Source organism: Polypterus senegalus, chromosome 5 (assembly GCF_016835505.1).
Source record: "Polypterus senegalus isolate Bchr_013 chromosome 5, ASM1683550v1, whole genome shotgun sequence".
In the NCBI taxonomy this organism is placed as follows: Eukaryota; Metazoa; Chordata; class Cladistia; order Polypteriformes; family Polypteridae; genus Polypterus; species Polypterus senegalus.
In genome coordinates, this window is record NC_053158.1 from 128045397 (window position 1) to 128071345 (window position 25949).

Here is a 25949-nt window from a genome sequence, read left to right on the forward strand (position 1 = left end):
TTAAGTAAGCAAAAATAGAAAAAGGACAAAAAAGAAAAAACTCAAGTCTGCAGAGCTATTACAATTTAAGTACACAATTGTTCTTCACTTTTATTACTTCATGACATGGACTTCAAATTTACATTATACAGGTACCGATCAAGTAATTCAGTGTATTGTACAGTTACATTGTCTGAGAAGATATTACAAAAAAAAAAAAGAAAAAATCCAAAATATTACCAATAGCTTTATAAAAACAGGGTGGAAACACTGCAACACAAAACAAAATGGGACAAACATTGAACACACACACACATACAGTAGTGATAAACTCAAAATAAAAATATTACAGGTGAATAACAAATTAATTAAACAAAGTGCAAATTTCTTTGGAGGTTGGAGTAAAATCATCATTAAGAAAACATAAAATCAAAAGGCAGACAATTGACTTCAAGTACGAGGTGCTGGACTCTTGGAGAACCGGTTTAGTGTCACATAAGACCATCACCTTCATCTTCATTTGTCTACTTCTTTCTTTGAAACACATTTGCTAACATGGCCCCAGAAGTGGTCAGCTGGCCCATTTTATTTAAGAACTTGGTCTTTGTGTCTTCACTCACAAGACTTGCAGCTATGGACATTGAACTGTGAAAAGACAAAAAAAAAAAAGAAAAAAACTTGTGAGAAGAATATTCTTTGTGAACTGCTGTACCCAACCTTTTAAACAGAGGTCACTCTGTCCTGGAAAGATGGTCCTTCCATTTAAAGAAAATGGGAGTTCTGAGATGACATTCTATACAACAATGTTGACTTCAGATGCGATTTGTCTAGTTTACTTAATTCTCATCATCCACCTTTGAGTCCGCTGATCCACAAGGCAGTTTTGCCCACAGAATCAAGTGTCACAGGTAGTGTTTTGCTGTTCACACCAATGGGTTCTGTGCAAACCCTTAAAATGGCTGTGTGAAAAGTTCATTATGGCAGATGCTTGGGAGATGCTAGAACTGAAACACTAGTACTAACTATCATGCCACTTTAAAGTCAGTAAAGACACTAGTTTTTGCTCATTTTATCCCTCAACTGAACACTGATGCTAAATGCAATGTTCTGTCTGATACATTTCACAAGGTGTTTGATGTACACAATTACGTAGGGGTTAAAGTGGCAACTCAATGTTGATTGTCAACTCTGTACTTGCTCAACATAAATCAGTCTGTCCATGGTGTTAAATCCAGCACAAGCTTTCCTCATGGAATTTGAGGAGTGTCAACAAATTCTGCACTTTCAAATAAGAATTTTAAACGAGTATAAGACACCGAAGAGAGTGGTACTGAGAGTGATTCTGGATTGTTCACAAGTGGGGAAAAGGAAAGGAATCACCATTAATAAAATGTGTTTACACAGACTTCTTACTAAAAACAAAAATAAAAAAATTCTTTGGTCTTAATCTCTCCACCATATATATATATCTTCTTCTACATCATTTCTCTATATGTTACTCTTGGTCAGTTAACTGATGAATGAAATACAAGAAATGGAAAACAAAGTTAGCAACTATTTTCATCATCAGTTATTAAATGACATCAATTACATTTTGCAGTCCTGGTCACAACAACTACATCTTTAATGTCTGAAAACAAGATCTGAACGGCTGTTCATGAACTGTACTGTTGTCTAATGAAAGACTGCCATGTTTCTGCCAATCACAACTACCATCCTATCTTCAAACCTTTTATCCAAATCATAATCCCAATCACAACTACCATCCTATCTTCAAACCTTTTATCCAAATCATAATCCCACGAGACACTGGAAGATCCAATAGACAATAACCTCAATGTTTGAACATGCATCCTTTTCTATGCTACAAGAGCATTTTTTTTGTAAGATGCTACATTAGCTATAAAACCCAAGTGTGACTCATATGTAATGGCTACATATGCTGTCCTTCACTGCTACTTCTGAGTTATATTTGTGGGTACATAGCTGTTTGAATGAAAAACAATAACAATTCCTTACAAAGTGTATGCATACTGCAAGAGACAGCTTTAATTTTCCCTGTTATGTGCATGGAAATTCTGTAAGGTTTCTTTTTTTGTGATCTTTATATTAAGAATGGTTAAGACAAAAGAAGTTAGCAAAAGCAATAATCTTAAGAACATAGAAGTAAAGAGGCAGAGAAACCCCACAGACTAGAAATAAGAAAAGAGTAAGAGCCATAAGCCTAGGAAAGAGAAGGGAAAGGCAGTAGAAGGGGATGATGAGAGAGAGTTACAGAGAGAAGACCAAAAAGGAGAGACAGAAGGAAAATGAGGAGGTACACTCAAGAGGCATTTTCAGAATAGTATACTGTATACATGCATACTGGCCAGTTGATTGATCCATAGCAAAACTTGAAATGTGAAAGGTATAGAAATTCTTTATACAGTGCATCCGGAAAGTATTCACAACGCATCACTTTTTCCATATTTTGTTATGTTACAGCCTTATTCCAACATGGATTAAATTAAAATTTTCCCTCAGAACTCTACACACAACAACCCATAATGACAATGTGAAAAAAGTTTACAAGAGGTTTTTGCAAATTTATTAAAAATAAAAAAACTGAGAAAGCACATGTACAGTACATAAGTATTCACAGCCTTTGCCATGAAGCTCAACACTGAGCTCAGGTGCATCCTGTTTCCCCTGATCATCCTTGAGATGTTTCTGCAGCTTAATTGGAGTCCACCTGTGGTAAATTCAGTTGATTAGACATGATTTGGAAAGGCACACACCTGTCTATATAAGTTCCCACTGTTACAGGTTACAGAAAAATGTCTGCTGCTTTGAAGGTCCCAATGAGCACAGTGGCCTCCACCCTCCGTAAGTGGAAGAAGTTCGAAACAACCAGGACTCTTCCTAGAGCTGGCCGGCCATCTAAACTGAGCGTTCGGGGGAGAAGAGCCTTAGTCAGGGAGGTGACCAAGAACCCGATGGTCACTCTGTCAGAGCTCCAGAGGTCATCTGTGGAGAGAGGAGAACCTTCGAGAAAGACAACCATCTCTGCAGTAATCCACCAAACAGGCCTGTATGGTAGAGTGGCCAAACGGAAGCCACTCCTTAGTAAAAGGCACCTGGCAGCCCGCCTGAAGTTTGCCAAAAGGCACCTAAAGGACTCTCAGACCATGAGAAATAAATTTCTTTGGTCTAATGAAACAAAGATTGAACTCTTTGGTGTGAATGCCAGGCGTCACGTTTGGAAGAAACCAGGTACCGCTCATCACCAGAACAATACCATCCCTATAGTGAAGCATGGTGGTGGCAGCATCATGCTGTGGGGATGTTTTTCAGCAGCAGGAACTGGAGGACTAGTCAGGATAAAGGGAAAGATGACTGCAGCAATGTACAGAGACATCCTGGATGAAAATCTGCTCCAGAGCGCTCTTGACCTTAGACTGGGGCGACGGTTCATCTTTCAGCAGGACAACGACCCTAAGCACATAGCCAAGATATCAAAGGAGTGGCTTCAGGACAACTCTGTGAATGTCCTTGAGTGGCCCAGCCAGAGCCCAGACTTGAATCCGATTGAACATCTCTGGAGAGATCTTAAAATGGCTGTGCACTGACGCTTCCCATCCAACCTGATGGAGCTTGAGAGGAGCTGCAAAGAGGAATGGATGAAACTGGCCAAGGAAAGGTGTGCCAAGCTTGTGGCATCTAATTGAAAATTCTTGAGGCTGTAATTGCTGCCAAAGGTGCATCGATTTGTGCTCTGACATGAACTGTCAACTGTGGGACCTTATATAGACAGGTGTGTGCCTTTCCAAATCATGTCCAATCAACTGAATTTACCACAGGTGGACTCCAATTAAGCTTCACAAACATCTCAAGGATGATCAGGGGACACAGGACGCACCTGAGCTCAATTTTGAGCTTCATGGCAAAGGCTGTGAATACTGATGTACATGTGCTTTCTCAGTTTTTTTTATTTTTAATAAATTTGCAAAAACCTCAAGTAAACTTTTTTCACGTTGTCATTATGGGGTGTTGTGTGTAGAATTCTGAATTTAATCCATTTTGGAATAAGGCTGTAACATAACAAAATGTGGAAAAAGTGATGCGCTGTGAATACTTTCTGGATGCACTATATTAGAACAATCTAGATGAGAACAGGCCATTCAGCCCAGCAAAGCTCACCAGTTCTATCCACTTACTTCTTCTTAAAAAAAAAAAAAAAAAAAAAAACCATCAGTTCTACTTGGCAGCTTATTCCAAGTGTCTATGGTTCTCTGTGTAAAGAAAAAAAAATTCCTAATGTTTGTGCAAAATTTATCCTAACAAATTTCAAACAGTCTCAACCCACTGTACTAATTCCCTTCAGAATTATAAACACTTCAATCATGTCACTTCTTAATTTTCTTTTGCTTAAACTAAAAAGGCTCAACTCTTTTAATCTTTCTTCATAATTCACCCCCTGTAGTCCTGGAATAAGCCTATTAGCTCTTCTCTGGACCTTTTCTAGTGCTGCTAGGTCCCTTTCTGTAGTCTGGAGACCAAAACTGCATACAGTACTCAAGATGAGGCTCACTAGTGCATTATAAAAGTGCATTATAAAGGTTAAGCATAACCACCTTGGGGCTTGTACTCTACAGATCATGCTAAATAACCTAATATTCACAAATCTGCCTAAGTCTGTATGCTTTCCAAGTCCTTCTGTAATGATTTAACCGATTCCAAATTCTCTGTCAATCCACCTATCTTGATATCATCTGCAAACGTAACCAGCTTGTTCCTATGTAAATCATTTATATACATACATACATATACAATATATATATAAAATATATATATATATATATATATATATATATATATATATATATATATATATATATATATATATATATATATATATATATATATATATACACATATATACAATATATATATATACATATATATATATATTAAAAATAGCAGCAGCCATAGCGCTGACCCCTGTGAAACACCACTATTAATATCAGCCAATTCTGATAAGGTTCCTTGCACTATAACCTTCCTGTGTCTGAACTAATTCTATAGCCATCTACAATCACCACCCTGAACTCCCACTTTTTTTAGTTTGATGCTCAGCCTTTCATCTTGCACTTTATCAAATGCTTTCTGAAAGTTAAGATAAATAATATCATATGCTCCACATTGATCATATCCTTTTGTTGCTTCCTAATATAATTCCAGCATGTTGGTAAAACACGTCCTCCCTCTTCTGAACCCATGCTGACTATTTAAAAAAACTCCTGTACTTGCCATGTGCTGCCCAAGCTTATCCTTAATAATTCCTTCTATTAATGTTGCTGTGATGTATGTCAAGTTTTACTAGCCTATAGTTGCTTGGACCTGCCCTGTCAACATTTTTATATAATGGGATAATATTTGCCATTTTTCAGTCCTTCAGAATCTCCCTAGTGCAGTGACTTCCTAAATATATGTGTCAAGGGTTTATATATGTACTTGCTAGCCTCCTTAAGAATATATATAATCTTAAACTGCTACTTAGATTACTCATTTCTGTGGGCATGTTGTCCTCTTTCGTTGCATAGTGCCAAACTAAGTATACTGACCACCTCTTTGGCAACAAGATTCATAAAAACTGAAAGAACAAACTTAGTAAACATAAGTTTTTTTTTTAATTTTAACCTGTGCCATCAGTATGTTTGTATGATGTGAACATCTACAGTTACCTTTATCATCTGTGAGCAAAAGCTTCTCATCAAAACAGAATATGTTGTACAAAGCATGAAGCTTCAACAGTAGACATCTACATATACAGAACATGAAACTTTATAGGAGACAGTTATACAAGTAATTAGTATGCAATGGGTAAAAGCAAAATAAATACATTAAAACTGATTAACTTAAAATAAATAAAAATGTGCAAATGTACAAACAAAATGACCACCAATGACCAATAAGGTTTCAAAGAATAACCTTATACCTCTAAATCAGCTAAATAAAGTAGGAATAACATTGCTGCAAAACAAATGTTTCCACCTTGGGGAATTCCAGATCTAGCTGCATGACAAAGGAGGTGGGCAGCAAGTTAGACATGAAAATGGACATACTATAGGTTAAATTGAAAATGCTAGAATATCGAGAAAAGAAATGCTATCAAGCAAAAATAGGATTCCTGACCAGCATTAGGTTAGAATGAGTAAATACATTTGTATGACTTTTCAGTATATTGCATAAATCAGTTGCCAGACACCATTCTACCATGCCCAGAGGATACTGGGCAGTCTAATGGTCTGGTATCCCTGCAGATTTTTTTTCTTTCTCCTGCTGTCTGGGTTTTTTTTTTGTTTTTTCTGTCCAACCACTCTGGCCATTGGACCTTACTCTTATTCTATGTTAATTAATGTTGACTTATTTTCTTACTGTGTCTTTTATTTTTCTATTCTTCATTATGTAAAGCACTTTGAGCTACTTTTTGTATGAAAATGTGCTATATAAATAAATGTTGTTATTGTTACCTTTATCCAGCATCTTCCCATTTCCCATACTAGTTTAACTGACCTGGTTTAGGAGTAGTTGAGAGTACATGTGCCCTTTGATGGGTTAGTGTCCCAGGTATCCCCGGGTATCAGCACCAATATCTCAATTCAATTTGATCTTGAAATAATAAAAGTTATTCTATAACTGATTTGTGTGTTATGAATCTACATGTAGACACCCTTCAACTAATTTATTGCCCTAATGGAATGGTTGCTCCCGGTATGACTGGCATGCAGCGTGCTTGCCTGCAACACATCCACCACGCATGCCCAGTCATTTCTAATGTGTGCTTGTCATGTGGGAATCTGCTGTCTTGGATGTTCAGCTGTCTGAATCAGTAGTATGTCCACACATCTGATTTAAGTGTGGAAGACGCAGATTTCAGTTAACACTAGAATTACCAGAGCCTACGAAAAAACTCGTAAATCCATCCCACCTTAAATCGCTTCTTAAAATCGTTCACAGCTCTCCACCAGCGTCTTTTGTCATCTAAATGTGCTGATAAAAATCAGGCTGCAAAGCAGCCGGCTATTCCATCCCCCCACCGACTTAGAACATGAACAAACTTCTCCCAGATCATGCCTTGATAGATTTTTAGAGTGGAAATAATACACAATTTACCTTTATTTATTTACTTACTTCCTAAAGTCACAAGTAGTGTGCAGAGGGCATGCGCAAAACTGTGTGTAATGCCACAAAAAGTGCTTGCTGACACTTTAGTATGCAAGCAATGGTATGTGCATTCTTGCTCCGATATAGAAGGGAGCTGAGTTTACCTCTGTTACAGCACATCTATCTGAAAACAGCAGTATCAGATGCGGGGGTGGGGTGTATTTGGGCTCGTGAACACGGCCGAGATAATAAAACTGCCAAAAAACAAAAAAAAAACCAAAAAAAAAACAAAGCTAACCTTTACAAGTATCATAAATTACACTGGCTGTTACAGACTGAAATCAAATTGTAAGTTTTTATTCTAAAATAGTAAGACTAAGAACAGTTTACTTCTCAAAACGGAGAGGTGCAGGATCGAACTCGCGACCTTTTGATTCCCAGTCGGCAGCTGAGTCTATTGCCCCATGGAGGAAGTCATAATAAACTATTGTCAAAGTCGCATGTTAAGGCGTTTTTTTTGTTTCTGCAGTTATATTTTTGAATAAAAGTGCAATTGTTCTGTTAGATTTGTACCTTCTGTGAAAATATTTCTTTTGATATTTGGACTTCAGGCTTCATACATTATATAGTTTATGCCTACATTTTGTCATCTACTACTAGAATATAAAAAACGTTTCTGTTTTAACAATGTGTTTACACAGATTACTGTAAAAAAGGGGAACAGATATGAAATGCGTGTGTTCCAAACAACAATCTATTATTTCTACTCTAAAACTCCACTTCACTCCCACAAAATAAATTAAGGCATGAGCTGGGAGAAGTTTGTTCACGTTCTAAGTCGGTGGGGGGATGGAATAGCCGGCTACTTGCAGCTTTTCTTTTATCAGCACATTTAGATTAACAAAAGACGCTGGCGGAGAGGTGAGAACGGTTTTAAGAAGCGATTTAAGGTGGGACGGATTTACGATCTTTTTTGTAGGCTCTGGTAATTCTAGTGTTAAAGAGGACATACCATTTTATGCATGATTAGTAAAGTGCTTTTTCCGTAGAAAATGTCAACAGTCGCATTAGAAACATTTGCTGGATTGGACACCAAATACGAAGATAAGCAAAAATCTACATATAGTAATTGAGCAGAGTAGAGATTCATGAGATTGATCTTGAGACTTTAAGGATCAATATTAAATAGTTAAAATGAAAAAACTATTAACTGGAAAAATCAATATTTTTACCCAGGCCTAGTCCCAAACAAGCTGTACCTCGGCATTGTACACGATAATTGCTCAAGAAAGTGGATTAGGCTGGGTTCAGTAAATAGATGGATGAAAGTTTAGCATGTGCTTTATACTCATCCAAGGACATTATTTTATTTTACTGGTATCACAAAATTGTCTTCTTTATTAATCACATCTTAACTAAAGTACAGTGGTGTGAAAAACTATTTGTCCCCTTCCTGATTTCTTATTCTTTTGCATGTTTGTCACACAAAATGTTTCTGATCATCAAACACATTTAACCATTAGTCAAATATAACACAAGTGAACACAAAATGCAGTTTTTAAATGATGGTTTTTATTATTTAGGGAGAAAAAATCCAAACCTACATGGCCCTGTGTGAAAAAGTAATTGCCCCCTGAACCTAATAACTGGTTGGGCCACCCTTAGCAGCAATAACTGCAATCAAGCGTTTGCGATAATTTGCAATAAGTCTTTTACAGCGCTCTGGAGGAATTTTGGCCCACTCATCTTTGCAGAATTGTTGTAATTCAGCTTTATTTGAGGGTTTTCTAGCATGAACCGCCTTTTTAAGGTCATGCCATAGCATCTCAATTGGATTCAGGTCAGGACTTTGACTAGGCCACTCCAAAGTCTTCATTTTGTTTTATTCAGCCATTCAGAGGTGGATTTGCTGGTGTGTTTTGGGTCATTGTCCTGTTGCAGCACCCAAGATCGCTTCAGCTTGAGTTGACAAACAGATGGCTGGACATTCTCCTTCAGGATTTTTTGGTAGACAGTAGAATTCATGGTTCCATCTATCACAGCAAGCCTTCCAGGTCCTGAAGCAGCAAAACAACCCCAGACCATCACACTACCACCACCATATTTTACTGTTGGTATGATGTTCTTTTTCTGAAATGCTGTGTTCTTTTTACACCAGATGTAACGGACATTTGCCTTCCAAAAGTTCAACTTTTGTCTCATCAGTCCACAAGGTATTTTCCCAAAAGTCTTGGCAATCATTGAGATGTTTCTTAGCAAAATTGAGACGAGCCCTAATGTTCTTTTGCTTAACAGTGGTTTGCGTCTTGGAAATCTGCCATGCAGGCCGTTTTGCCCAGTCTCTTTCTTATGGTGGAGTCGAACACTGACCTTAATTGAGGCAAGTGAGGCCTGCAGTTCTTTAGACATTGTCCTGGGGTCTTTTGTGACCTCTCGGATGAGTCGTCTCTGCGCTCTTGGGGTAATTTTGGTTGGCCGGCCACTCCTGGGAAGGTTCACCACTGTTCCATGTTTTTGCCATTTGTGGATAATGGCTCTCACTGTGGTTCGCTGGAGTCCCAAAGCTTTAGAAATGGCTTTATAACCTTTACCAGACTGATAGATCTCAATTACTTCTGTTCTCATTTGTTCCTGAATTTCTTTGGATCTTGGCATGATGTCTAGCTTTTGAGGTGCTTTTGGTCTACTTCTCTGTGTCAGGCAGCTCCTATTTAAGTGATTTCTTGATTGAAACAAGTGTGGCAGTAATCAAGCCTGGGGGTGGCTACGGAAATTGAACTCAGGTGTGATACACCACAGTTAGGTTATTTTTTAACAAGGGGGCAATTACTTTTTCACACAGGGCCATGCAGGTTTGGATTTTTTTTCTCCCTAAATAATAAAACCATCATTTAAAAACTGCATTTTGTGTTTACTTGTGTTATATTTGACTAATGGTTAAATGTGTTTGATGATCAGAAACATTTTGTGTGACAAACATGCAAAAGAATAAGAAATCAGGAAGGGGGCAAATAGTTTTTCACACCACTGTATGTTGAATTTATTAATGACATGTCACACTAGCAATTACAGGCATATACAAGCCTGTCTGTCAGAACAGAATTTATTGAAAATGAGTATTACATTTTGTATAATGGTACGCCTGTGTCTGTATTAGAATTCAATCCATTCTGCAACATATACGGGTGATGGGAACAAAATAATCATGCCTGAAATAAACACAAGTGGTAAGAAGCAACAATGATCACTGAAAGTGTAATATTCAAATTTGAATTGTTTGAATTGTTTGAACATATGTAATAATCAACAACTAAACTAACAATTAATGATGAGTTTATAAGGTCGTTGTAATGTATATAGAGTACAGTAAAATTATTAATTGTGAATTAAACTAACAATCATGTCTTTAGGAAATGGAAAAAATGTGTCCAACGAAAACCACATTAGATTAAATACTAAACTATCCCAGAATATTATTACTAAATTGAAACCTATTATGGGTGATAACCGAGTACAAAAAGACTCATGAAAGAAAAAAAAAATATATATATATATATCTCAGAACATTCTACCATATAGCATATTTGCTACATTTATTAATTACAAAAAGGAAACAGAACAGGTGAGAGGAAGGGTGACATGACATGCTGAATTTTCTCTTCAATACACTTCTTCTTTTATATCCCACAAACATCATTTAGACAAAGGCAGAAGGAAACAGTTATGTGAGTAAACTAGAAATCTTATCTTCAGAACAAGAAGTGGTTAGAAGCCTATTCAGACAGCTATTTTTATTTTTCAACATAAGGATTATTGCAAGTTTCTTTCAAGGTTTAAACTTTAAAAACAGCAAAATATGGTTATCATTGTTATCATTGTTGACATCTATCAATGTTGCTCAAAATATAAAATTTTGGTAACATTTTTTTTTCTGAATAGATGAAACCATGTTAAGTGTTTCCAATTAAATATGATATTCTAAAAGTGTCAGTTCTTTAATTTTATTCAACTTTTACATAAATCATTACTAAAGTGCAAAATTAAACCAATTGTACTTTTCTACAGAGAATTTTCCACTGAATAATATAGTGGGCTGTAGCGCACACTTACACTTATTTACTCTTACTGGTACAAGATTTTCACTACTATAGAAAAAAATATAAAAGCTTTTATAACTCCAACACAAAATGTCATGTATTTCCTGTAGTCTGTCTGGTCTGCTTGTGTGGGCACTAATATAGCTACTGTGGTCTTTGGCCGGCTTGTCATTCCGGCCAATACCCCCAGGCTGCCAGATGGAGCTCCCCTGCAGAACTGAGGTGCCCCGAAGACCAGCAGGGAGTCAAGGACAATGTAGCTTTTATACACAGCCCTGCTGGATACCACAGGGGCCACAAGAGGGAGCTGCAGGGAGGACTGAGGAGTCATATGTGCCCTATAACCCGGAAATGCGTCATAGGAGGAGCGACGACAGAAGTGACGTACTTCCGGGGTGAAGAATAGGACTTGTACCTGACCTGGAAGTGATAAAGAATCACATGGGATTGGGAACACTTCCGGGTCAGGGAGTATAAAAGGACTGTGGGAGCTCCCAGACAACGAGCTGAGCTGGGTGGAAGGGTGGCAACGCATCTGGGAGTGGAGGATTGTTTATTGTTATTGTGATTGGTTTGTTAATGAGTATAGTGGAGGAGAGGGTGCTTTGTGCACTGTGGAAGATTAATAAAGTCAACTTTTGGACTTTTATCTGGTGTCTGGAGTCTTGGATAGGGGTTCAAGGATGCGATAGCGCCCCCAATCTGTCACACTACATACATCCTGTGTTATCAATAGTCAGGTGATTGACAGCAGCACCCCTGAAGGCGGGATATCTGTGTTTTTTTTTAAAGAAGGACTTTGCATAAATGTTGCTGTTTTTGAAAAGGCGAAAAAGACCAGCCATGGGGAAAAAGATGGGATAAACTAATCAGCATCTACACTGGCAATGAAATAAGGTTCTATAACTTCAAAAGATCTGTCTAGAGAGGTGAAGGTCAGCAAATGTCTCCAGGAACATGAATCCTGCAATCTATTACAACTACTGTACTCAGGTGAACTTGTGAAGTCCTTTTTTTATACTGTATATATTTACTAAACTGTTAAGAGCTGTTAATCTCAAAAAAGCGGATGTACAGCAGGGTGCCTCAGGAGTGCTTTTATTAGCCACTTTACAGTCAAGAAGGTGAGCGGTAGTAAACGGCCTGTTGCAGCTTATCAGGTCCTATTCGTTACACATTTGAGAATAAACCATAAATAAGCTCTGCTGTGCATGCTTATGTTATATGACTGTTGTATAGTGCATCCGGAAAGTATTCACAGCACATCACTTTTTCCACATTTTGTTATGTTACAGCCTTATTCCAAAATGGATTAAATTCATTTTTTCCCTCAGAATTCTACACACAATACCCCACAATGACAACGTGAAAAAAGTTTACTTGAGGTTTTTGCAAATTTATTAAAAATTAAAAAATTGAGAAAGCACATTTACATAAGTATTCACAGCCTTTGCTCTGAAGCTCAAAATTGAGCTCAGGTGCATCCTGTTTCCCCTGATCATCCTTGAGATGTTTCTGCAGCTTAACTGGAGTCCACCTGTGGTAAATTCAGTTGATTGGACATGATTTGGAAAGGCACACACCTGTCTATATAAGGTCCCACAGTTGACAGTTCATGTCAGAGCACAAATCAAGCAAGAAGTCAAAGGAATTGTCTGTAGACCTCCGAGACAGGATTGTCTCGAGGCACAAATCTGGGGAAGGTTACAGAAATAATTCTGCTGCTTTGAAGGTCCCAATGAGCACAGTGGTCTTCATCATCCAATAGTGGAAGAAGTTCGAAACTACCAGGACTCTTCCTACAGCTGGCCGGCTATCTAAACTGAGCGATCGGGGGAGAAGGGGCTTAGTCAGGGAGGTGACCAAGAAACCGATGGTCACTCTGTCAGAGCTCCAGAGGTCCTCTGTGGACAGAGGAGAACCTTCCAGAAGGACAACCATCTCTGCAGCAATCCACCAATCAGGCCTGTATGGTAAAGTGGCCAGACGGAAGCCACTCCTTAGTAAAAGGCACATGGCAGCCCGCCAGGAGTTTGCCAAAAGGCACCTGAAGGACTCTCAGACCATGAGAAACAAAATTCTCTTGTCTGATGAGACAAAGATTGAACTCTTTAGTGTGAATCTCAGGCATCACGTTTGGAGGAAACCAGGCACCACTCATCACCAGACCAATACCATCCCTACAGTGAAGCATGGTGGTGGCAGCATCATGCTGTGGGGATGTTTTCCAGGAGCAGGAACTGGGAGACTAGTCAGGATAAAGGGAAAGATGACTGCAGCAATGTATAGAGACATCCTAGATGAAATCCTGCTCCAGATCGCTCTTGACCTCAGACTGGGGCGACGGTTCATCTTTCAGCATGACAACGACCCTAAGCACACAGCCAAGATATCAAGGAGTGGCTTCAGGACAACTCTGTGAATGTCCTTGAGTGGCCCAGCCAGAGCCCAGACTTGAATCCGATTGAACATCTCTGGAGAGATCTTAAAATGACTGTGCACCAACGCTTCCAATCCAACCTGATGGAGCTTGAAAGGTGCTGCAAAAAGGACTGGGCGAAACTGGCCAAGGATAGGTGTGCCAAGCTTCCATTTTGGAATAAAGCTGTTACATAACAAAATGTGGAAAAAGTGATGCGCTATGAATACTTTCCGGATGCACTGTATGACTCATACACCTTCAATACCAATTTAAAAGTAAAAAAGAATTTGTGAAGTGCTACTGAACTATTCATCCAGAGTCCTGTGTACAACCCCTGTATCGGTTCATCATCTATGTGAACTTGAATGTTCTGTCTCATGGGGTTTTCCTCCCACTTCCGTAAAAATGTGCTAGTTAGGCTGACTGATGTTTTCCAACTGTTCCTTTGTGGGTATACACACAAATGGGTGGTTTTTAGAGGTTTTTATCCATGTGGGTTTGAGCAATAAAGTTTCTGAAGCCTTTATCTGCCTGGTGCTGCGTGAATTTGAATATTCCAGATCCCTATATTTTGATTAAAACAATCAAAGGAATTTATTCCAGAGGATGGGAGGAACCCCCAAAAACCAAAAGACTTCAAACCAAAGAAGAAAATTACTACCAAAGATACAGTAATTTTAACAAAACTAGGTTTAACTTGCTTTTAAAAAACTAATCTGGAACTTGAAGCCAACAACAATCAGGGGAATTCTAAGTCAATATTAACACTAAAATTGCCAACTCCTACGAATAAACTTGTAAACCCGGCCCACCTTAAATCCCTTTGCACATCTCCGTCAGCGTCTTTTGTCTTTTAAATGTGTCGATAAGCCCAAGCAGCCTGCTACACTATCCCCTCCACCACCGCAGAACGGGCAAGAACTTCTCCCAGTTCAAGGATTCATTATCTGGGAGTGAGCTACCTAAAGTTGTAAAGTGGAAATAATTTCATGTGTGTTCTGGGTCTACAACAATCTATGTAAATACATTGTTAAAACAGAACTGTTTTTCATGTTTTAGTAATAAATGACAAAATGTGGACATGAACCGTATAATGTGTGAAGGCTGAAGTTCAAATATCCAATAAACAATTCCACAAAAGGTAATGCAATACGACAGCTTCCATGGTGCAGCGTTATGAACTGCCGACTTATACTCCAGAGGTTGAGTGTTCAAAACCAGCTCCCTTGTAAGTTTACCGTTTTGAGTAGTGAGCTGCTCTTACTGTTAATATTTTACAATAAAAACATACATTTGATTTATGTCTGTAACAGCTGGTGTAAATTTATAGTACTTGTAAAAGTTAGTTTTTTTTACTTTTATTCTCTCATTCATGATCACAATATAACACCCACCCCCTGCCCCAGATCTGACGCTGTTAGTTTTTATCTGAAACTAGTATAAACTGTAGATGTAAGTGGTGTTTTGAGGCAATTGAACTGGAAATTCTCTGATCTGGAGGGATAAAAGCTGACGCACAAACGTTTGTTTTTCAAGTAATATTGCATTAGTACGATGATGTCTTCTGATTGGTACTATTCAGGTTATACAATGATTTCTTCAAAATGTCATGTATATTTGTTGCTTTCTTTTTTTTCCCCCCAGTGCTGCGTTGACATTATGCACCTGAAGGCGTGAGCTTATTCAATGCTTAGCAAAAGCATGCAGGTGGCTGGTTGCTGTGTGCTACAACAAACTTGACTTGGCGTCGATCAACAAACATGTACTGGACAAGGCATGCATGGGGTCCTCTGAGAAAAGAAGAGTGTTCTTTGCTCACCTTGCAGAGGAATTACATCATCGCTACTTACAAGAAAAGGCAATGTAAAAAGAAAGAGAGGATGCAACATCGACAAGCTTCTGTTCCAAGACCGCTGCTTCCCCGAAGAAGGCAAACTCAGTCAGTGTCAGGTGCCCCTTCAGTGTAAAAGGAACCACAGCATAGAGAGAAGTGTGTACATTGCAATAGGTACACATGACGGCCCTTGGGTGTATGGGAACTGTTAAAATTTGAATTTGATGATTGCATATAGCGCGGAACTGACCTCTCTGTACTATTCTTTACTCTCAATGTCCTGGAGTACAAAAGAAACTTCACCATGCACCAATATGCGGAGATTGGGCAAGATCGGGGGAACACAGTCACTGATTACAAGTGCAAGAAGGCATGCAATTGAATATGAATAATGTTCTGAAATGTACTATACAGGTCATAAAATGAATCATTCCAAATATCATATATACTTATGTCTCTGTTTTTTGTCAGTGCAGCTTTGACATCATAGACCATAAGGTGCATACTAATTCAGCATTAGCAGGAACACTCAATAAAACTGAATATAAAAAAATTCAAGTGACAATGAGGTACCAAGAAGGCAGATTCACCAGCATTTGTTTGTCAGCTTTTATTCCCTCAGATCAGAGAATTTCCAGTTCCATTGTTTCAAAACACCACTCACATCTACATTTTTCCCAGTTTCAGATAAAAAATAACAGCATCAGATCTGGGGCGCTTTGTGTTGCATCGTGATCGTGACTGAAAGAATAAAAGTAAAAAAAAGCTAACTTTTACAAGTACTATAAATTTACACTGGCTATTACAGACACAAATCAAATGTATGTTTTTAATGTGTAATATTAACAATAAGAGCAGCTCACTACACAAAACGTAAATTTGCGAGGTAGCTGGTTTTGAACTCGCAACCTCAGGATTATAAATCAGCAGTTGTCACCTCTGGACCACGGAAGTTATTGTATTGCGATTGTGAAAGTGTTTATTTGATATTTGTTTTAACAATGTGTTTACACAGATTGTTGCAGACCCGGAACACACATGAAATTATTTCCCCTATGCAACTGTAGGTAGCTCACTCCAAGATAATCAAAGCTTGAATTAAAGCAGTTCTGCAAAGAAAAGTGGGATACATTTCCTTAACTGCAAAGACTGATATAAAAGTATAGGAAGCTTTTTGTTGTGATTATTGTAGCTACAGGTGCTGCAACCAAAAGTATTGAATCTATGGAGGCAATTAATTTTTCACAAGGAAGATTGGGGTGTTGGATAACTTTGTTCCTTGAATAAAGAAAGCAAGCCCTGGAGCAAGTTTCTTTTCTCTAATATTGCATTTTGTTTAAATGTCTGAGGTTATTAAAAATATGCTAAACAGAGAATTAAGAATTTTGAAAATTCTTCAAAGCACTGTATGTCTTTGGAATATGTTTATTGATTTAATATTGTCACTTGTACAGAGTACAGTGAAATTCTAACTTACATGTCAACAAGCAGCATATATGAGTGGGGTGTAGGTTTACTAGAGTATCTTCAGTAAAGCCACTCAGATACAGCGAGAATGTGAAAACTTCACACAGCCAGTGACCAGACTGAACTTTGATTCCACTGTCTTGTGGATATGACAGAGGCAATTAATTACTCTGCCACAGTGCAGTACTGCCCTATATACAGTTCCTATAAAAATTATAACACCCCCTGAAAGATTTCACAGTTTATTAGTATATAAAATTAAACAACATTGCTTAATTTGTGTTTCACATTTGTAACTAATTTAGGGCATTCTGTGGAGATTTGTTTTCACTTTGACATAAAATAGTGTCACCATTTCCACTTTGATTCAGTGTTTTATTACAACAAAATGTGAACACTTCCAAGGAGGTGACTAGTTTTATAGGCACTGTAAACAGTAAGATAGACACATGTGTATATGAACATGTAATAATTGCTCTAATACTTTTATTCACATGAAACTAACAGCAAAAAAGGGAAAGGATGGTTTGTTAGTCATTCTAACATATGTAAGAATATACAGTATATAATGTAAACTAATACCTCAAATAAAAGGTGGCCTTCTGTGCTTTTATCGTTGGCAGTGTTTCATCTCAATTATATATTGTAACAAAATCAATTTTGATTTTGGACGATAGTGTGTATTATATAGTTCCTTCGTACAGGTTTGTTATGTTGTTCACTTAACTCTTAAATAATGTGTAAAAATAAACTGAATTATTTAAAATATTAATATTGATCTTAAGATATGTTGTGACCTGTGGGGGGCACCCATGAGCACACCCCTAATGTAACTATGTATTGAAGAAAAAAATTAGGGGTTAGAGGAGGAAAGATAGGTAAAGCAGTAACATTAGGAAAACACAACAAACATAACAGGTGCTATGTGCCCTTTTGGCACTTTCTAGACAACAGCTGAAACTAACTGGTACATAATGAGAGTTCACTAGGCCTTCCAGTATACATCCTGTCATCCAAAATTATGTCTTCCAAATACTGGCTTCCATCCCTCCTTGTCCCCCATAGCAGGTAAGCCCTTGCCTTCACTTCCAGCAGACTCCAGGGTGAGAGGCCCCTTTTTCAAGGCCTGGCATGGGAGAACTATTGGTGCCATGGTGGCATACCAGAGAAACATGTTTAGATCAGCCTGGCTTCTACTAAAATAGATTGCCTGACTAGAGCACCCTCCAGGTGGCCATTGTCATGTTTGTTCCAAGGGTTTCCTATGAAGAATAACTTCCAAAGTACTGTTTTGGGAGCATGTGCTGATAGCGAGCTGCCCCATCCACCACATGACAAGCCACCTAGATGCTGTTACTCAATTACCTGAAGGTCTGGTAAGCCCTTAGGCCAAGTCACCATTCTTTCTTTTCTGTTCCCACATTGCAATGTTCCAGTGTACATCCCTTTCAGGGTGTATTGTAAACCACATCCCAAACAGGGTACCAAAGTGATTAGAATGTGTCCTGCCAGCCTATAACAAGATATTATAAAACCATTTAAAGTTACTAAATCTACACCAATAGATAAACTATGGACCATTTTCTAGCTTAACATTGCTCAACTGGGGCAACACTGTGTAGTATTCATATACACTTACCTGTAATCCATTGCAAGCTATCTGATAATAAAATCATAATACACTAACTCTTTTGGCAATAAATAATCTGTTTAATTATCTGAGTCTATCTATTCCACTATGGTCATTTTGCTAAATGACACTGTCTTTCAATAAGGCTTTCAAACCTTTTATACTCAGATGTTATGAGACAAATGGTTGTAATGTAATGAAATATTGACTCCAGACCTGTATAAAAATAATTTTAGTTCTTAAAATTTAAAAAATAATTTAAATCCTTACTGAAGTTTCTGCATGTAGTCAGCCTTACCTAACAAATGTTAGTAAATGGAAACATTTTACCAACAGTAGTAGTAATTAAGTCTTGTGTATTAGGAAGATGATAGAAAAAAAACATTTGTAAATGTTACCCTTGAGGTTCCTGAGAATTCTTATTTTCCACTTTCTGCTCACATTCCTTTATCATGGAGCATAAAATAACCTAAAAAATACAAAAGTAAAAAAAACATCATTTAAAACTCCCAAGTGAAAAATCTCCAATAGTAAATACGGTTATATAATCCACAATTCATTTGAATAAATTAGTAGAAGTGAAACATATTCCATCTATCTTTTCATCCACCTATCCGGTTCAAAGATAGAGATAGAGAGATAGTTAATCTTGAACAAAAATGTACAGTTACCTAATTTTAAGCCACTCTGCCACCCAGATAGAACTATTGAAAAACAACTTTTATCCCCTAAAACACAATTCATACCTGCCCGTTTCTGTACTTGAAAATGGTGCTGGGATAATTGAAATTTTCTGTTGCTTATATTCTAAAAATGTTGGAAATAGTTCCATAAGTAAAAACAGCTTTAACACGTTTTCTAGAAGTGACAGACTTACCTGGTTGCAATCTTATAAGCTGCTTCTCATTTTCTATTGTGATGCCAAATAGTAAGATGCAGCTCTATTCTTTCTTCCAATACTTAAGCAAGGTGGTATTCTAATTCATTCTGGAGCATACAAATTTGAAAGTGTTTCTTTATGCAACCGATTATTTGTATTCAGATTGGATATAACAGATACACAAGAAGGTTAAGAAAACTACTAAATAATGTCATATTATGATCATATATTTAGCAGCTTCTGACAAGAAAGAATAAATAAAGTATAAACAACTTTTCATACTGGAGTACAGTTTTCAATTAATAGTTGTATTTATTTGGAAACCTTTCAAAAACTTTTGATTATGCTCTTGAATAAATATAAATTCAGCACTGTGGTACTGAAATGGGTCTTCAATATGTTTTGTGGAGTTTATTGATACAGTTGCTGCAAGTAACTTTAATTAAACATTTTGTGTTAATATTTTATTACCCAGGAATCACCTAGAACAACTTTTATTGCTGAATAATAATCTGTACTAAACTAAGTACATAAAACAGACAATTTAAGTGTTTATACCTCAAACAGTTCATTTTAACTCTTATATTTTGTACTATGCTTATTAAAGGCCTTCGATAGTGACTGATAGCAAATATCAATATACTTTAGTTTGACACAGAAATATAAATATTTCTGAAATACTTGGACATAGATCTTTTTAAAAGGACAAGACATGGTTAATTTTTATATAAAATTCAGTGAATTACTAATTCATCATTTATGCTATACATTAGGTACATCTCTTCCCGTGGCTGTCACGGCAAATTGCTGTGTTATAACTGAATGTTGCAGTGCATTTGAAATTGACTCTTTTTGTGTGGTTAATAAAACACTTAACATTCCGGTAGACCATAATACAAAAGCTAAACAGACCTTTGAAAAGCATTAATGCAACAAGTAGCCTTTTCTTGATTTCTCAGATAATCTTAGTCTGTCAGAATCGAGAGAAGGAAACAATTATTTTGGAAAGGGGAATGCACATGTAATGCCATCGCGAATTTGCCAATAACCTCACAGAGTTTATGAAAGAATATGGAAAGAATATCTGTGGTTTAATAAGATAAATTGGAAAATTAATCTGCAAATACTTTTTAACACTATGTGGTGGCAAAACAGCACCTTTTGTCAATTATTAAACAGCTTTATGTTGGCAGCATTATGTTGTGGTGGGGATAGGCTTGTCAAAATAGAAGTTAAAATAGTCAAAGCAAACTACAGAGAAGGATCCTGGAGCAAAATCTTTCAGATCTGAAATTGGGCTAGCTACTACTTAATGTCTTAAAAAGAATACAAAGCTCCTTGCCAAAACTGCATGTTTTGTGTAATGAAAACATGAAACCAAGAGAAATCCTTTTAGAACCTATTCCACCACCCAAATTCTGAAAAGATTTCTCTTGATTTAATTTTCTTTATCACACAAAACCTGCCATTTTGGCAGAGGTGTATAGACTTTTTTATATCCACCACACATAAACACACAGTTCTAATGCTGATTGTAAATTCCAGACTTCAAAATTCTTAAATTACTTTACTCAAGCCCTAAAGCAGGTAAACAATTTATCTGATTTTTTTTTTCAGATTAGAATGTGGAACCAGACAAGGCTATGTATCATCGCCAATTATTGCAGTTGCTACTGTTTCAACTACTTGCCATTTGTCTTTGGCAAAATTCAGAAATGAAGGGAATTATAAATGAAGGAATGGTACAAAAATGTCTCTTCATGTCACTCATATGATTCTGCTCATCACTAACAGATGCATCATTACCAATTATAAAAAAAAATTGATAACTTCTCTAATTCATACTCATGCTTGAAAATTTTAACTAGTAGGGAAAAGAATATTGGCAGCATTTCCAGACTTTATCAAACATTGCCAAAGTGCTCCACCGCTAGACCACCTTTGGCAAGTCTTGTAAAGAGACCACTCTATCATTATTTCAGACAATGAATGGAAGATAATGACTCACATTTGCTCTTCAATTTGTGCAAAACATGGCTTAATTCAGTTGAAAGTCATACACAGAACACACCTCTCCAAAATATCTAAAATATATCAGGGAATGGATCCTAATTGTGAATGATGACAGAGAGTCTCAGCCTCACTTGGGTTTAGACTTTGGGATGGGCCAAAATTAAAACCCTTCTGCGAAAATATTTTTTTTTATCTATCACATAGTATAGCATTATACATTATTGCAAATCCTCTTATGGAACTCTTTACAATTATTTCAGACAAAAACAATCAAAGAATCTGAATGTGGCCTATATAACTCAATGGAAAAATTATATTTTATATTGTCTTAAAACAGAAAAAAATAAAAATTCCTTTGCATAGAACCAGGCAGATCTTCTTTAGAATTTGGCAATATTTCATTAATGCTATTCTAAAATAATTTTGCTAAACGCCTGTCTGCATTTCTGCTAAAAGTCTATAGTTTAAAAAAAATAAATAAATAAGAGGTTATATAACATAGTGGGTCTCCTTTTTCATTACCAAATATCTCTTTTGCTGCTGCTTTTGCTGTTTTAGCAGGACTTCTGTAATATATGAGATCAATGACTTTTTAAATATTTAACTTCTGTATTAATGAAACTTAAGTTTGTCATATTATAACTTCTGAAATGCATAGGTTTAGAACAAACAAAATGTGAATTAAAGTCTTAATAGCCTGACAAACCTCATGAAAAGAACTTCAGATTCTTTGGAGTTTTGATTTAAATTAAGAGTACTTAATTTAAATATACTTATTTAGATTTTTTTTTTACCTTTTGTGGCATAGCTCTGGTGAAGCAAAGCTGCCATTGTCCAGAACTCTACAGACATGACTTTTAGTGCCATATAAATCACAAATATACTAAAATACCATTTCAACGCTTGCTCACAACATGCACAAAATTGACTTAGTCTCACATTGTTGGGTTGACTCTACCCATCTGAACTCTGCATAGGATTTTAGTTGTGTTTTTTGTCTATATATACTTTGAGTCAAAAGTTTTAGAACACAGTTTTTCTTCAAATTTAATCAGTAAAAAAGGCAATGAATGGCCTTGTCCAATCTGCAGTAGTCCATATCCGGTAGTTCAAAGCCCTATTTTATCAATTAGGGAATGTCTTTCTTACTGCAACTTGCAATGCCAAACCCGCAGCACAAATTCTCCACTTTAGAGAAGAAACTGAGACTTGCTTTTTCCCACCAATGTTAAGCTGTGCTTGAAGTTGTTCTTGAAGCTGTTGTGCTGTGAGGTGCCAATCATGCAAGCTGTTGACCCTCAAAAACTTTTCTCCAGATTGAGTTGTGACTTTGGGATTGCCTGATCTCCTTGTATCAGAGTTCCAGTATCCAATTGCCTTTGAATTGTGTAGAACACTGCACTCACTGTCACTTAGATTTTTTTTTAAACAATTTCTCTAAATGAAAAGCCTACACTTCTAAGGCTAATAATGCTCAGTCTCATTTCATTTGTTAATTTCCATTTTCTTGTCATCGTCACTGGAATATTTTCCAAGTAGTGCTTCAGAAGGTATAACAACACAGTTTGTTTCAACTGTGTTTACAACAGACAGAGGGTTTTTAAGTAATCACTGGTGCACATTGTTTGCTTCAACTTGCAAGGCTTAATTTACTTTAATTGCTGTAGTAACCTATTAGTTGTTCCCTGAAGAAGGCCCATATGTAATATTGTAACCTAAACTTTAACATTAAATTTAAAAAGTTCTGGTAGTTTTGCATGCAGTTTGTGTGAGGAACTTGCAGATTTGGGTGCAACTGCCTAATGTGATGTGGGAGAACTTCCGTGACAAGACCCTAAAGGTTGCTGAGGGTTATGTTGATGGACAACAATGATGGACGGATTAAAAGGAAGAAGTCTACGTGACCATCATCATCATCAAGCCCTTCCGTGAGAATCCTAAATCCAAAAGGACTGTTTCATTTATGTTAGGTAGAATGCCCAGAGGGGACTGGGCGGTATCATGGTCTGGAATCCCTACAGATTTTATTTTTCTCCAGCCGTCTGGAGTTTTTTTGTTTTTCTGTCCCCCCTGGCCATTGAACCTTACTCTTATTCGATGTTAATGTTGATTTATTTTGTTTTATAATTATGTCTTTCATTTTTCTATTCTTTAATATGTAAAGCACTTTGAGCTACTGTTTGTATGAAAATGTGCTATATAAATAAATGTTGTTGTTGTTGTTGATGTTACCGGTGTTCCCAGAAGGAGGTGTTTCATCTCACAGGGCACCCTGGATATTATCAAGAGGAGTCGCAGCGCACGGCTCAATGGCAACTCTGGTCTGTACCGGGAACTGAGAAGGAAGGCTGCGAAGGCTCCGAGGGCAGATAAAGAGGCATTTGTTAGAGGAATCTGTGAGCAAGTGACACACCATCTGTGGTCTAGTGACCTAAGTCCTGCTTACAGAGGATTCGAAGCATTATGCACATCTGAATCCGTTCCTCTGAGAGTCGCAGTCAGAGCAGCTGATGGAACGGTCCTTACAGATGACAATGCAGTTGTCACCCACTGGGCTGCCTACTTTGAGCAGTTGTTCAGAGCAGATCCTCCGGGTAGGACATTGGATATCTCTGGGTCCACTGTTCCTTGAGGCTGATCTTCCAATTAGCTGTGAACCACCCAATCTCACTGAGATTGCACAGGTGGTGAACCAGCTGAGGTGAGGAAAGGCTGCAAGGATCTGTGGTATCCGGGATGAACTTCTCCAGGCTGTTGGTAAGGCATTCCTCCCGGCATCGCAAGCAATTTTTGCTTCCATTTGGGAGACCATCCCAACTGATTGGAAAATGGGACTTGTTGTTCCCATCTGGAAAGGGAAAGGCTGATCGCCTGGATTGCAACAACTACAGGGGGATAACACTGCTCTCGGTGCCGGGCAAGGACCCTGCTAGGGTCGTCCTCAATAGGATCTATGATCACTTGCTCACCTACCAGCGACCGGAACAGTCTGGTTTTACTCCTAAGTTGTCTACCATCGACCGCATCCTGACACTGAGGGTTCTCATAGAGTGCAAATGCAAATATCGGCAGAGTTTCTTTGCAGCCTTTGCCGATTTTTCGTAAATCCGTAACACACCTGAATGATTCAGAGAGTGACTGGGAGAAGGTGCTGTGGTCTGATGAGACCAAAATAGAGCTCTTTGGCATTAACTCAACTCGCTGTGTTTGGAGGAAGAAAAATGCTGCCTATGACCCCCAAAACACCGTCCCCACCGTCAAGCATGGGGGTGGAAACATTTTGCTTTGGGGGTGTTTTTCTGCTAAGGGCACAGGACAACTTAATCGCATTAACGGGAAAATGGACGGAGCCATGTATCGTGAAATCCTGAGCGACAATCTCCTTCCCTCTGCCAGGAAACTGAAAATGGGTCGTGGATGGGTGTTCCAGCACGACAATGACCCAAAACATACAGCAAAGGCAACAAAGGAGTGGCTCAAGAAGAAGCACATTAAGGTCATGGAGTGGCCTAGTCAGTCTCCGGACCTTAATCCAATAGAAAACCTATGGAGGGAGCTCAAGCTCAGAGTAGCACAGAGACAGCCTCGAAACCTTAGGGATTTAGAGATGATCTGCAAAGAGGAGTGGACCAACATTCCTCTTAAAATGTGCGCAAACTTGGTCATCAATTACAAGAAACGCTTGACCTCTGTGCTTGCAAACAAGGGTTTTCCACTAAGTATTAAGTCTTTTTTTGTTAGAGGGTTCAAAAACTTATTTCCCTCAATGAAATGCAAATCAATTTCTATCTTTTATTTAAAGTTATTTTTTCGATTTTCCTTTTGATGTGCAATCTGCCACTGTTGAAATAAACCTACCATTGAAATGATACTGTTCTGAGACTTTTCATTTCTTTGTCATTGGACAAACTTACAAAATCAGTGAGGGGTCAAATAATTATTTCCTCCACTGTATGTATGTATGTGATATATATATATATATATATATATATATATATATATATATATATATATATATATATATATATATATATATATATATATATATATATGTATATATATATATATATATATATATATATATATATATATATATATATATATATATATATATATATATATATATATGTGTGTATATACAGTAATCCCTCCTCGATCGGGGTTGCATTCCAGACCCCAGCGATAGGTGAAAATCGCAAGTAGAAACCATATGTTTGTGTGGTTAATTTTATATATTTTAAGCCCTTATAAACTCTCCCACCCTGTTAACATTATTAGAGCCCTCTAGACATGAAATAACACCCTTTAGTCAAGAGTTTAAACTGTGCTCCATGACAAGACAGAGATGACAGTTCTTTCTCACAATTAAAAGAAAGCAAACATATCTTATCTTCAAAGCAGCGCCATCATAAAGGAGCGCGTCAGGAGCAGAGAATGTCAGAGAGAGCGCAAAGAAAAGCAAACAATCAAAAAATCAATAC

At 37.4% G+C, this 25949-nt stretch overlaps 1 protein-coding gene across 6 annotated transcripts in view; it reads right to left on the bottom strand.

The window, feature by feature from the left end:
- Window positions 1-278: 278 nt before the first annotated feature.
- relch (RAB11 binding and LisH domain, coiled-coil and HEAT repeat containing) overlaps window positions 279-25949 on the bottom strand; it is a 316927-nt gene continuing 291256 nt past the window's right edge. For all 6 annotated transcript variants that reach the window (XM_039753342.1, XM_039753340.1, XM_039753339.1 and 3 more), the window contains 2 exons: window positions 18974-19044; window positions 279-624 (listed from right to left, as the gene is read on the bottom strand). In XM_039753342.1, the coding sequence (XP_039609276.1) occupies window positions 504-624; window positions 18974-19044 (192 nt within the window). In that variant the 3' untranslated portion in view covers window positions 279-503. The remainder of the gene's footprint in view (window positions 625-18973; window positions 19045-25949) is intronic.